This window comes from Coffea eugenioides, chromosome 11 (genome assembly GCF_003713205.1).
Source record: "Coffea eugenioides isolate CCC68of chromosome 11, Ceug_1.0, whole genome shotgun sequence".
Classification (NCBI taxonomy): Eukaryota; Viridiplantae; Streptophyta; class Magnoliopsida; order Gentianales; family Rubiaceae; genus Coffea; species Coffea eugenioides.
In genome coordinates, this window is record NC_040045.1 from 40,676,093 (window position 1) to 40,690,131 (window position 14,039).

The window sequence follows — 14,039 nt, forward strand, 5'->3', positions numbered from 1 at the left end:
TGGTTGCAACAATGCTTCTCAATGTGTATTACTACATGTACTTCACCAAGGCCATTAATCAACCCGCTCGGAAAGCAAGTCGTGCTAGCTCAAGTGTCGGCATGACTGGGTATGCATAGGTTTAGCTGATGAAACTAGATAGGTGGTGGGAGTCTTCTCCTCCTTTTTGATCTTTAGAAGGCTGCGATTTTGCTGTTATACAACAGATTGTTTCGTCAAGTCTGATTTACTTATCTAATCGTGTAAGTATGCATATTTAGGCAAAAAAAAAAAAGGCATATATCTATCAAACCCAATGGTATTTGCCTAAAACAAGGATGCAGGAAGTAAATATTATTATAATGGTTTCTTTTCTGGTGTTTTTCTTGGGAGTTGTTCCAAGGCTGGCGAGGTTACTGGACTTGTATCTTATCAAGTTCCGAGTCTGCTAAAATTTGCTGGATTCAGGATTCCCTAAGCAGTCCTCGTATAAATTAGGATATAATATGACCAGGGCATCTAATATCCAGTCAGTGACTGTTTGGCAATACTAATCCAAATTCAAGAAACCCATTCTCATTCCTCCTCAACGATGAATCAGAAGGCAAATTATACATCGAGAAAAATTTAGTGAAGTCTATATGCTATGAGTCGAACTTGATGAATTATGATTATGGGTTTAACAGAAAATTTGAGCTATGACTTTGCTGACTGCTCCTTCTACTAATGTTTCTATAAACTATTGAAATTTGAATCCCATCCTGAGGTAAACTCTCTCTTTAGGCAGTTAAACTCGTTTTGTTGCAGAAAATCATATGTAACACAGAGATATTACAACTCAGTAATACTACAACAAACCAGGCTGAACAAACTGAGATTCCTACCCAAGCAAAATTTTTTGAAGGGGAAATTCCCAGTCCACAGCTAACTCTATGTTTGATCTGTTTCTTTCTATGCCTTGCATGATGCCACTATACAATTCATATCATGAACAATGGATTGCACAACTCCAACAGCATTTGCAGACCTGGAAGAGAACTGAACAGGGTGCACCTGTTTCTTGAGGTCAACTTGATACCAAAAATAGTAAAAGATAAAGAGAAGACCAACTCATTTTGCAGCTGATTTGAGTTTTGAGCACAACGGGTGCCAGAAACAGCAATTGATCGTTGATTATGCAAGCCTACACAGACTGAAAATAAGCCAAAACAACAAATAAATGGAACTGATTGTATTATACTTTTTCTTTGGACTAGCTCCTTGACATGACAATTCAGCAATTAGAAAGAAAGAAAACCCTGATATATGACATTGAAATAGATCGAGTCTCTTCTCATCAGACAGGAAAACACAAGATTTTGATTCAAACAGTTTGCGTTTTGTATTTTGTTTTTGTCTCGCATTATTCAGAAAAAAAAAATGAGGATTTAAACGACTTTGCAGCGGCGGGAAACAAAGGCAATAAAAGGTTTTTGAATATAGACTAAGAATTACAATCTTAAGAATCACACTATTTTAATATTTATTTTAGTAAAGTGTATATTTTATTTCCTACAAGAAAAAGGAGACCAGTTGTAGTTTATCTTAATTAGACACAAATTTTAGTTCAATCTCGATGTTAGGTGCTTGAACCAAATCAAGCTCAAACTTAAACTCAAGTAAACCAATTTTAACTCAACTCGATTTACCTGCACCCCACTCCCATCATATGACTTCATCAAGGAAAAATCTTCCTACGTTCCCACCTCTTGTTTCTCTGTTTTCTCAAATTTTGGTTACCCGTACAAAACATATTTATTTCCCTACTAAGTTCATACATCTTATAAGCTGGAGGCCATGCCCATGCTTTAAATTAACCATTTCACCCTAAGAGGTTAAACAGCATTGTTTGTCAACCACAAAAAAAAAAAAAAAAAAAAGATTTCAGACGCAGTTACATATCATTTATTAAATGACGAGGGAAGAGAGAGTATGTGAGACAGGCCAAAAAGAAAAGGGCAAGAGAAGTGAGGATAGGGCCAAGAAGAAAAGGGTGAACGGAACAGTAAAGGACACACCAGAGATTTTAATGCGCTGTTAAGGTGGAGGAAAGAATCGTAAAAGACACCAAGAGAAGAACAAATCCAAGGCACAAAGTTAAGAAAAAAGGGTTTTAACTTTATTGCATCCAGAAGATCAGATGCAGAGATGATAGGCTCTGATGAGAGTGGCCAAAAATTTGATCTTTCTTTTGTGTTTTCAGGACCAGACCAGCCCAGAACCCATACAAAAACAAAAATAACTCACTTTTTTAATTAAACAACTCCTTTTGGGACGAATCCAACATTACAAAATATAAATAAATAATACAACTGGGATTCATTGGTTTGAGATTTGAGTTCACTTCTTATACAAATTCATTTTTAATTCAATTCTGATCAAAAGTTGATTATTCCCATTCGCAGGCACGTGAAATGTTACCAAGTCTTCCTTGTAGTCCTTAATCACAATTCACGAAGAAATTACGTGGAACTTTAACCCAATAATAATGACCTCGTAATTTGTCCAATATTTACCGACAATATTGTCTTTTACAGTAATTTTTAGGTCTTTAGTACTGTGAATGCTCCCCCTACCAAGAAACTTAATGAAATTTTAATCGCTAAAAATTTTTCTTTTCCGTGCGAATATTTGGAAAACCCTAGAAGCATCAAACGGGGTTGGATTGGGAATATACATGAACATGACAACTCAAACATATACTCTCATTCATGCTTCTTACTTGTGCTTGTGACTTCAGCTGATCGAATGGTCTTTGCTCGTTTTATACTTTCATTCCCCATGATGATGATGATGATGATATATCATCTTCAGCTTTTCCGAACAAGAACCAGAATATCAAGAAAGAAATAGAGAAAAGGACCACAATATATATCTGATTTCTTTGAGTCTATTCTTTCTCTGTTATTCACTGCCACATGACAGAAAATTTGAGTCAAGCATAAGTTTATAGAAAATTCTATGGTTCATTTTGAATATCATTCTCTCAACTTTTACCTCTCTCTATAGATAATAGTTTAAATTTTAAGTACTTCAACAATATTTAATCTAAGGATCAACGACATTTTTTCTCACCATCCAACGGTGAATTGCATTTGTGAGTATAATATCCAAAAAAGACGGTAAAATTTCTCTAAGTTTATGCACTGCTCTTTACACAAGTGTGTCAACAAAAATTTATTAAAACTTTACTAAAAAGCACTTAATGAAATCTAAATGTGTTTATAAATACTCTTCCTTATTTTTAGTTTATGGTTTCTTTTCTATTTTCACTTTGATGAAATTAAAGAACGAAGAAATTAAATGTGCCTAAAAGAGAAGCAATAAAATGGTTCTTTCCCTAATTAAGTCAGTCGATTTACTTGCATGAAATTTAACAGCATTAGAACCCTGGTGTATTATATAGGTACATGAAAACATAGAACAAATTTCATGGAATAAACAGTATTCGTGCCAAATACCTCAAGAACAAGAGCTAGCGGAATCAGCAATGTTTGGAGGATTATTGGTCCAAGTAATTCAAAGAAATCAATAAAGACCCCTACCGATTAAGCGAATTGAGGCTGGAGTATGGATTGAGAGGGTTTAGGAATTAAGCTGTTATTTTCTATTGGAATCAGCGAGTTAAAGACTTCTGCATACAAATACTAAGGTCAAATCCATAGCTCCATGTTTTTTTTTTGTAAAAAAAGTTGAAGAGCAAACACCAAAATCCAAAGCTCAGACAAGTGGCATTTCAAAGACGGTTCACAGGTTGGTTTAGCATGAAAATTTGCAAGAGGGAATTGTACAAAAAAATTATTTACGCAGAGAGAGATGGCAGAAATTTGCACGGACCACATAACAAATATTCCGTCTTCCATATTCCCTGCTTGAATATCTTCCACCGCCCCGAGCCATGTTAGATTTCTTGCATATCTCTACATACCTATATACATGTTATATATATATATATATATACCCTATTTACATGAATATATGGTCCCTAAAATAATCTTGTTTATGAACAAGTTAGCGGGATTCCCGGTTAGCTAACCTACTGTTTTGGCCATCTCATATTTCTGCACATTCTATATCATTTTTCTCCTCCTGGTAACAGTAGAATATCTTTCAATTTTTTCAAAGCAAGTAACGGCAAGTCTTCATAGCTCAACTCCATTGGTAATTTAATACTTTAAGATATACTACTACCATGCAATATTATGCAAGATATAGGTAGTTGTTTGGTACGTATTTAAGGACGCCTAGTGCCACCCTGCCTTAAAGTTAAACAATCCCCATCCCAACCACTCCAACTCATTAAAATTAAGGATAAAAAAAAAAAAAAAAACCACACACACTCGCACCGAAAAACAACAGCACACGAAAAATGGCTATAACTCTCACATAAAAGAAGAAAAAAGTTAGCTGGCTAAGCTATAAATATAATTCGAGGGAATTAATGTTGTTGGTACTTTTGTCCTTCCCTTGAGGAAACCTCTACTAGAGTTCAAATTTTGAAGCCATTATCATCAAAGATTTGTGAAACAAATTGGTAACTAGTACAAAATGTAGAAAATAAAAATGCTTGTTGTTACATAATTCATGAAGTCTACTAGATCCAAATTTAGGTAACTGGGACTTGTCACATTGATTGATGAAATTATTACTAGTATTTTTCTTTTCCAACTCATTATTGAGAATGATGGCGAGATGATTTGACTCTGTTATGAATCCTTAAGTCAAAGGACTACATATCTTCGCGCTTTCAATAGACCAATATAAGCGGTTCGACTTTATTTCCCAAAAAAATACTGGCACTAATTATTACTTCTACTTACCTGGTTCAGTTGGCAAGTTTCATGAAACTTTTTTTTTTTTTTTATTGGGCTAGAAATTTCATGAAAGGTTGATCGTGACAGAATTGCGGTACGTATAATTTGCCTTAGCTAATGCACGCTTCGTTAGCAGTACAACATCTACATTTGCAACAAGAGATAAATTGGTATTTCAATTAGGGTAAGTAGTTGCAAGTTTTGGCCTATCGAAAGGGATAGGTTGGATGTTCAGATTGCTAATTTTAAGAGAAAATTTTTATATTTTGTGAATATTTCTTACATATTTTTCTTTAATCACTTTTTTATCTTAAATATACTATATTATAAAAAAATTACTATTCTATAGTAATTTTTTTTTAAAAAGAACAACTATTTATAAAGTGCAATTCAAACAACCTATAAGTTACAATAAGAAAAGTAGGTGTCTTTGGATCATCCCTTCCTATTCATTAATTCATTCAATGTCTTTTTTTTTTTTTGAGCCAACACCTACTAGTATTTGGAACTGGCAATGTCGTAATTTAGCCTGAGATGGACACTCAATAGAGTCAATACACAAACATCAATTCCTCAATTATTAATTCTCAGATTTGAAGATTAAACAATCGTAATAGTAGCATTTTTGTGTAGTAAATATATACACAAGCAGACCCACGCTGCAGCTGCTGGTTTGGTATATATGTCATCATCAAAATGTGGGCCCATTCATGCATGACTATTCCCTCTATCACTCTATGTAAAACACAAAGCCGTCAATTCATACTCAAGTATAGTTTAGATGGTAAGAGACATAGATAAAACCACACGAGAGACTTGTGTATTTCTGCTCAAACTTTCTTCTGTAACCGGACAAGTAGTCTAGTGTGGCCGGGAAAAGATTCAGATTGAAGTAAATTTATGTGGGTTTTCCGGTGATGTCATTTGCCGGTGGAAGAACGTCAGTTATGTACTCATCTCTGGTGGTTTTGCTGATCATCATTTCAGTGCTGCATATATGGGTTTTCAGTGAAAAGAGTGGAGGAGTTGGGGCCTTGCGGATATTACCAGGAAGTAGAGTGGCATTGGAGAAAGTAGATCATCAGACACTAAAGAAATCCAACAGCATCAAGAATCATACCCAACTCTTTCGTGAATACTTCAGGCAAAGAGTTTCTGATCTCAACAGTACTAATCAGAATAATGGTACTTTTCAAGAGAGCAAGAGAAGGGTTCCCAGCTGCCCAGATCCTCTCCACAACAAGTAGATTCAAGATTCTCATGTTTTTTTTATGTTTTCCTTTACTTCTCCTTTCTCTCTTTTTTCAATCGAATTAGATTTTTTTTTTGGTTTGATTTAAACCCAAAATACCCACGTTTTTTCTCGTAATCAGAGAGAAGATGTATTTTGATGGTTCTAGTTATATAAAGGGGCAAACCGTGCGTATTTTGGTGCTTAGCAAATGCTCTTTTGGGATTTGGAGACGAAGGAAGTGGAGGATCTTGATGTATATAAAAGTTGAGATTTCTTAATTTTATAGCTATTAATTAGAATGGGAATCATTTGGTGACTGGATGGAAATCTTTTGGTTTCTTGCCTTCTTTACTTCAATTCTTTTTAGCGATTGAATGTAAACCTTTTAGTTACTCGCCTTCTTTACTTCAATTTTTTGTTTAATTGTTGTCATGTATCTCTGTATATTGCATATAGTTTGAGTTCAGCAATCTAGTTGATTGCTGAATAGTTTAAAGTGGGAAGGAAGAAGATGTAGAACCACTGGATATATGTACCGATTCCGTGTAAATTTTGCCAAATCATAATAGATTCTTGTGTTTTCGCTTTCACTGTTTTGATGCAAAATCACTTCACTTTTCACCTTTCGGGACTGATGTATATTTGCTTCTGTCATTGTCTTGGAAGATTGAAACTTTATGGATTTTAGGTAATCATAATTTATGCCTTTTTTAAAGTGTTGAGCTCGGTATTGCAACTTTGGAATTGCTTAAAGTGCATTGTTGTTGATTCGCATCTAGTAAAACGATACTTTTTCATCTTGTGGCCTAGGTAGCACCTATTTTTCCAAAATGGGCAATTCTTTATTCAATTTGATTTGTTTACTCATCTTCTATTCTTCCAAAGCTTTTAACCAAGTTCATGTAAGGTCCTGTGCACAATCTGCTGGTACAACCCCAAAGAAGCTTTTTACAAACAGACCACACTAGCTAGCTGTGTTGATTCATGATTGATGGGGTTGATAGGTTTGGTTGGCTGAAAAGGGCAAAGATTGCCCCTTCAAGATTTGCTGCATTGGTTTTCATTGCCAAAAGCAATCTTGCATCCCGGGAATCAGGAAGAGAATGACATGAGAGTCATAGAAGGGAAGGGCAGGAAAGGATGGTTCAACGGAAAAGATGTTGGCAGAATTGATTGTTTGAAGTGTTGAGCCATTTATTATGTCTTCAATACTCAGGACTTGCTGTTTTTCTCTTCATTTTCGTTGACAACATAATTGTGTATTGTCAATAATCCTCAACGTTAATTTTGATCCTCATTCCTAGATATATATACATAATCTGCAATTCGAGAACAAAAATGTTTATATTTGATTAATTCGTCAAAATTTTAAAAATTAGCAACTAATGCTGGCACTCATTGTAGGACCTTATATTCTTCTCTCCTTCACCTGCTACTATTTCCTCCTATCAATGATCTAGTATAGGATTTGATACAGTCGTCTTGCTCTCGAGCAATTAAAAACTGTATAATTAATTAATTTCTAGGGTCAAAGAGCAACTCACTAGTGATTCGACTTCATTCAACCGACAAAGACATGCTCCTTGGTCAATTTGGTCAAAACAGTCACTATGCAATGAGGCTTACAGGTTTCCAATTAATAATTCATTTGGTTGTTTAATCATTGATGATGAATTGCATAAATGAGGTTAAGGTCATGTAGTCAAAATATCACATGAAGATATCTGATTTTCACTGTTTACCCAAAAAGAAGACAAAGCATGATTTTTGACCGGCAAACACTGAATCCAAAACACAACTCTTAGTGAAATGTGAACGAGCTACGTCCAAAGTTGTTTACATAAATTATTCCTGTTCTGGCTTTGAAAAATGAAACCCACAAATATAACGTAAAACTACAGAAGGTTGGCTTTTCCAATTTTTGTTTGTGAGCTTTGATTCTTCCATGGCCAGGCCAGAAGGGGATCTTACTGTTACCTTGAGAAGATTGTTCGTCCGTACTAACACGAGGCCAGTTGATTCCAAACAAACAGTGTTTTCTCAATTTAAAAAAAAAGGAAGGGGATAAAATAAACAAGAAAGAGCCGAGTTGATTATGAAGATGGATAGATGGACAGAGGGATGGAAAAATCAAGATTGGAATAGCTCCAAAAGTTGATGGCAGCAGTATAAATATATTTAGGTCTTCCAGTGAAGTAGTTGTCCTGTTTACGTAAAAAGTGCATGCAGACAAGAAAACATAATCGCTGAGTGAGAACAAAAGTTACAGGGTTATGTCAGGGGTATTTTGGGCATGCCATCATAATAACTACTGTAGTATTAATGGTAGTTGTTTCGACCTTGTTGGCTGCTGCTTCATCTTTTGAATTATAACTTCTTGGAACACTGCTCAGAATGAAGTCAAATTCTAAATCACATTTCTGTTTCGAGCCTGATACTTTGGAAAGTTATTTGAAAAAGCCTGTTTGTATTGTTATATTGTAACGAGTTGGTGTATTTCAAATAAAAAAATAATTGAAAAATATATTCATAAGAAACGTAAAATTTTAAGAAGAAAAATAACAATCAAAACGAGGTCCAAATATTGCAAGAAATATACGGGTGGAGAACATATGTGTTCGTGCAATGAGAATAATAAGCTTATCTACGTCAGATCTAAATAGAAACAGAGGGAAGATTGGGAGGAGGGGATACATTGCATGGAAGAGAGAGCAGGGAAACCGATGTGAAAAAATGAACACGTATCGTGCGGCGGAAGGAGTTAATAAAAGCTGAGCTGAGGGAGTGATTAGAAGGGCAATGTGAGATTTTGTTTGGTAGTGATTTGGAATTGGAATCAAATTGACTCTCCCTCTGTCCTCATTATCTGACTGCTTCCCCAACTCCAGTCATTAATTTCTGTTCTTTGGCTTCAGTTCATCGATGCCTACGTCCTCCCTTCTCTTACTAACAATATTCAAATGCAATTCAATCCAATCATGTATGCTCTTTAGCTAGCAAATTGAAGAATTCAATACATAGATTAAGAAAACTATGCATGATTATTAACTAATAGTAATGAGTTCTGATCCTGTAAATGGTGCGTGTATCATATGATTGTGCAACGACAAGTTATTTGCATAAGAATGAATGCAAAATGATAGGTCTAGTTGATTATGGATTTTTTTTTTATAACTTCAAGATTATTAAGTTCCACAATTCTCTCAACTTGCTTAACAATTATAAAAGAAAGAAAAAATGGCCAATTTAATCCCTAAACTTTTTTTTTCATCAATTTAGTCTCTATATATATATTTTTTTTGTAGTCAATCTGATCCCTAAACTTATATTTCGATTTTAATCAAGAAACTCAACGGCGGCGTCACCACATAATTTCCATCAGGCTCTTAATCGAGCAACTCAGGAGGAATATTTTAGGGACTTTAATGCTGGGGGCTAAATCGACGGAAAAAAAAGTTTAGGGACTAAATTTGTCATTTTCCCTAAAAGAAAGAAATGAACATTAGTTTTTGTAAATGTGTTTCCGCATGAACCATACTTCTACAGTTTGGGAAGAGGTACAATTTTTTGTCAGACACTAATATGATCTATATGCTAACTGCAGAGGCCCCATCCTGGGCCTGTACACGTGGCAGCCCAAGGTCGACCCGAGCTGGGCTTGCACCCCGAGCCCACGGGGAACCAGCCCAGGGTGCGCGGCAGCTAGGGCTCCGGGAGGCTCCCGAGGGCCACCCCGCAGAGGGCGGGAAGAATCCCCCTCAGTGCGGGGTTCAGAGCTATCCGCGGCCAGTCCCGGAACGTACGGAGGTCGGACTCCTCAACAGGTATAAATGGTAACACATACCCACTGCACAAGGTACGCTCACTATTGGCAATTCACCCCTACTGCTTTACTGTTAGTACTTTCCCTGCTCACCGGAAAACTAACTTGATCGTCGGAGTGCCCTCGGGGACCACCTAAGGGCCCCTCGTTAGCTCACCCTTGTTTGCTTAGCAGGCTTGGAACCAGCTCTTCCATCAGCACCCCGAGCTCATCAGGTCAGCTCGGTCAGGGGAAGTTCCGTGCTTCTTCAGTTGGCGCCGTCTGTGGGAACGGAGATACGAGTATTTGTGTTGATGGCGAGAACGCGTTCCAAGCGAACCGTGGATAACACTGAGCCCGGAGCCGGCGAGGGATCCCGGCGGTTGGAGACCGAGGCAGCTCGAGGCGCCGGGGGCTCGACCCTTTCTGGGGAACGGAAACAGCAGATCTATCAGTTTGTGACCGAGAATCTCCCCATGCTGGAAGACATCATCCGGCAGGCGAATGGGGGGGGGGGAGAGACTGGCGGTGCGCAGACCTCTAAGGCGAAGGGGAAGGAGAGGGAGTCGCGCCCCATCCCCTCAGAGGACGAGTCGCGGGACCAGCCCCCCAGGAGGAAACGACCGCGGACTCCTCCCAGGCCGCAGGCCTCGATGGTCGGGGACAGTGAGAAGTATTCCCGCGACCGGTCCGCCGGGGGTCGGCTGAGGAACCCCTCCTCATGGAAGCTTGCGCGGAACGAACAGGAGCGCTCCCCCGCCCGATCTGTCAGGAGTCGCCCGCGCGACCCACCCCAATGGCAGCCCGTCCGGGACGAGCTCGAGCAGATCCTGCGACCACAACCGTACGGGGATAACTATGCAGCCTCGCCCTTCACCTGGGAGGTCGAGGACTACCCGTTACCTCGGAGGTTTAAAATCCCGAACATTGAGCTGTACGATGGTTCGACTGACCCGGAAGACCCCCTCTCGGTCTTCCTGACGCACATGCGTCTACAAATCGCCGCGGATGCCCTCCGCTGCAAGGCCTTCCCCATGTTTCTCAAGAGTAAGGCACGGCTTTGGTTTCAGGGCCTGGCACCGGGATCTATCCAGAGTTTCACCGAGCTGGCCAGACAGTTCGCCGCCCAGTTCGTCTCCTCGAAGACCTATTCGAAAAACGCGGCCCACCTGATGGCCATCAAGCAGAAGCCGGATGAGTCCCTGAAGAACTTCATGACGCGCTTCAACACAGAGAGCCTACAGATCAGGGATAAGGATGAAAAGGTGGTCATGGCTGCCTTCATGAATGGGTTAAGGGTAGAGGAGCTCTACTACAAGCTTGTTGAACAGCCTCCCAAGAATCTGGGAGAGCTCCTGAACCGGGCTCACGCTGCCGCTAACGCAGAGGAGGCCGGCCGTTTGAAACGGGAATCAGATCGGGAGTTCGGGGACAGGAAAGGACGAGCAAACCCCCCTGAAACTAAGGACGGCCAAGCCAGGAAGAACGTCTTCGATCGCCTCTCCAAGGATAGGGCCCCCGCTCAACCGCCGCTCCCTGAAAAAGGGTACACACCCCTAACTCGGCCAAGGGCCAAATCCTGGCTGTCATGGAGACAGAGGGCCTGGGAGACCGGCCGCCTAAAATGGGCACACCTCGGAATAAGAGGAATCAGGACCGGTACTGTGCCTTCCACAGGGACGTCGGGCATGACACCGAGGGGTGTTGGGCCCTAAAGAGGGAGATCGAGGACCTCGTTCAGCGCGGCTTCCTGGGTCGATTTGTGCGACAAGGTCGCCCGGCCAGGAGCCGGGACGCACCTACCGCGGAGAGAGAGGCGAGGGCCAGCACCGTGACCGACCTGATCGGCGTGGCGCACCCCGGAATTATTCACCCGACCAAGACGCACAGAACTTGGCCGGGGTGATAAACACCATTGCTGGCGGTCCCACAGGGGGAGACAGTCATACAGTTCGGAAAAATAAGCGACCTCCTCCCGGGGGAGACGACTCCCTAAAACGCCTGCGCATGGACGAAGAGATCACTTTCGGGCCGAGGGACGCGGTTCCCCTAGCATCTGGGAACCATGAAGCTATAGTCATCGATGTGGTGACCAACAACTATCGGGTGAAGAAGGTATACGTCGACCAAGGCAGTGCGGTCGACATTATGTTCTATCGGGTGTTCAAGGAGCTCGGCCTGGAGGACGGACAGCTGACCCCGGTTCGGACCCCCCTGGTAGGCTTTACCGGACCGCCTGTCACCCCGGAGGGAATGATCAACCTGATGGTCACGGTAGGGCAAGCCCCCAAGTGCCGGACCATCCCCGTCAATTTCGTGGTGGTCAAGCAGCCGTCCCCGTACAACATATTCCTTGGCCGGCCCGCTTTGAATGCCCTCCGAGCGATCCCTTCAACGCTCCACCTCAGCGTTAAATTCCCCACCCTGTAAGGAATTGCCGAGGTGCATGGGGATCCAGAAGTGGCCCGAACCTGTTACCTAGCCATGCTCAGAGGGCCTGAGAAGGTGGTCGCCCAGACGACCAGCTTGGAGCCCTACATCCCGAGGGAGGAGGACCGGCAACTGGATACTCCGGATGCGTTCGAGGAATTTTCGTTAAAGGATGGGAGGCCTGACCAGACCGTCCGAATTGGTGCGTCGCTGCCGCCCAGAGAGAAGGACGACCTGAAGGCCCTCTTAAGGGAATACGCCCAAGTTTTCGCTTGGACGGTAGAGGACATGCCCGGGATTCCGACCGACCTGGCCGTCCACCACCTTAACATAGATCCTCGCTTCAAACCGGTGAAGCAGAAAAAGAGGAACTTCGCTCCCGAGAGGAATGAGGTGATCAGGAAGGAGGTTGGAAAGTTGCTGGAATCCAAAATCATCATGGAAGTCTACTACCCGACCTGGTTGGCCAACCCTGTTCTGGTAAAGAAGGAGGACCAGTCCTGGAGGATGTGCGTCGACTTCACGGATCTCAATAAACTTGCCCGAAATCCCCCTTGCCATATACTAGTAAATCCACGGACCGGATGCCTTTAAGGGAACACCAGAAAGAATGGCCAGGAGGATCGAGAAAAAACATCCTTTGTCACAGGAAGGGACCACTGCTACCGGTACGAGCCGTCGGGAGAGGAACCGACTACCTACCAGCGTTGGCAACAAGTTGTTCCAGGACCAAATCGGCAGGAAATGGAGGTCTACGTGGACGACATGATCGTCAAGAGCCGGCTGGACCACAACTCGTCCCCGACCTGAGGGAATCTTGAGCATCCTCCGCCGGAGAGTCGGATGCGGTTGAACCCGAAGAAGTACGCCCAGAACTTGGCAGGAGTGATAAACACCATTGCCGGCGGTCCCACGGGGGGGGACAGCCATGCAGCTCGGAAAAACAAGCGATCTCCCCCAGCGGGGGACGACTCCCTAAAACGCCTGCGAATGGATGAGGAGATCACCTTCGGGCCGAGGGATGCGGTTCCCCTATCATCTGGGAACCATGAGGCCATCGTCATCGACGTTGTGACCAACAACTATCGGGTGAGGAAGGTGTACGTCGACCAAGGGAGTGCGGTCAACATTATGTTTTATCGGGTGTTCAAGGAGCTCGGCTTGGAGGACGGACAGCTGACCCCGGTTCGGACACCCCTGGTGGGCTTTACTGGACCGCCTGTCAACCAAGAGGGAATGATCAACCTGATGGTCACGGTAGGGCAGGCCCCCAAGTGCCGGACCATCCCCGTCAACTTCGTGGTGGTCAAGCAGCCATCCCCGTACAACATATTCCTTGGCCGGCCCGCTTTGAATGCCCTCCGAGCGATCCTCTCAACGCTCCACCTCAGCGTTAAATTCCCCACCCTGGAAGGAATTGCCGAGGTGCATGGAGATCCGGAAGTGGCCCGAACTTGTTATCTCGCCATGCTCAGGGGGCCTGAGAAGGTGGTCGCCCAGACGACCAGCTTGGAGCCCTACATTCCGGGGGAGGAGGAGCGGCAACTGGATACTCCGGATGTGATCGAGGAATTTCCGGGGGAGTCCTACATCCCGGGGGAGTCGAAGCCCCGCGACCAATTGCTCTTTGTAGATGGGTACAGAGCCTGGGGGAGGTCGGCAAGCCCGATCGGTGGGCCCGGCAGCTCGGGGCTCGAAAGCCGGAGGAATGGAGAATGAGGCGGCCAGCTCGGCCACCGCC

The 14,039-nt window shown here is 42.5% G+C and overlaps 1 protein-coding gene across 1 annotated transcript in view; it reads left to right on the forward strand.

Moving 5' to 3' along the window:
• LOC113754043 overlaps positions 1-362 on the forward strand; it is a 21,083-nt gene extending 20,721 nt beyond the window's left edge. Inside the window, exon 4 of the mRNA XM_027298360.1 lies at positions 3-362. Within this exon, the coding sequence (XP_027154161.1) occupies positions 3-119 (117 nt within the window). The 3' untranslated portion in view covers positions 120-362. The remainder of the gene's footprint in view (positions 1-2) is intronic.
• The last annotated feature ends 13,677 nt before the right edge of the window (positions 363-14,039 follow it).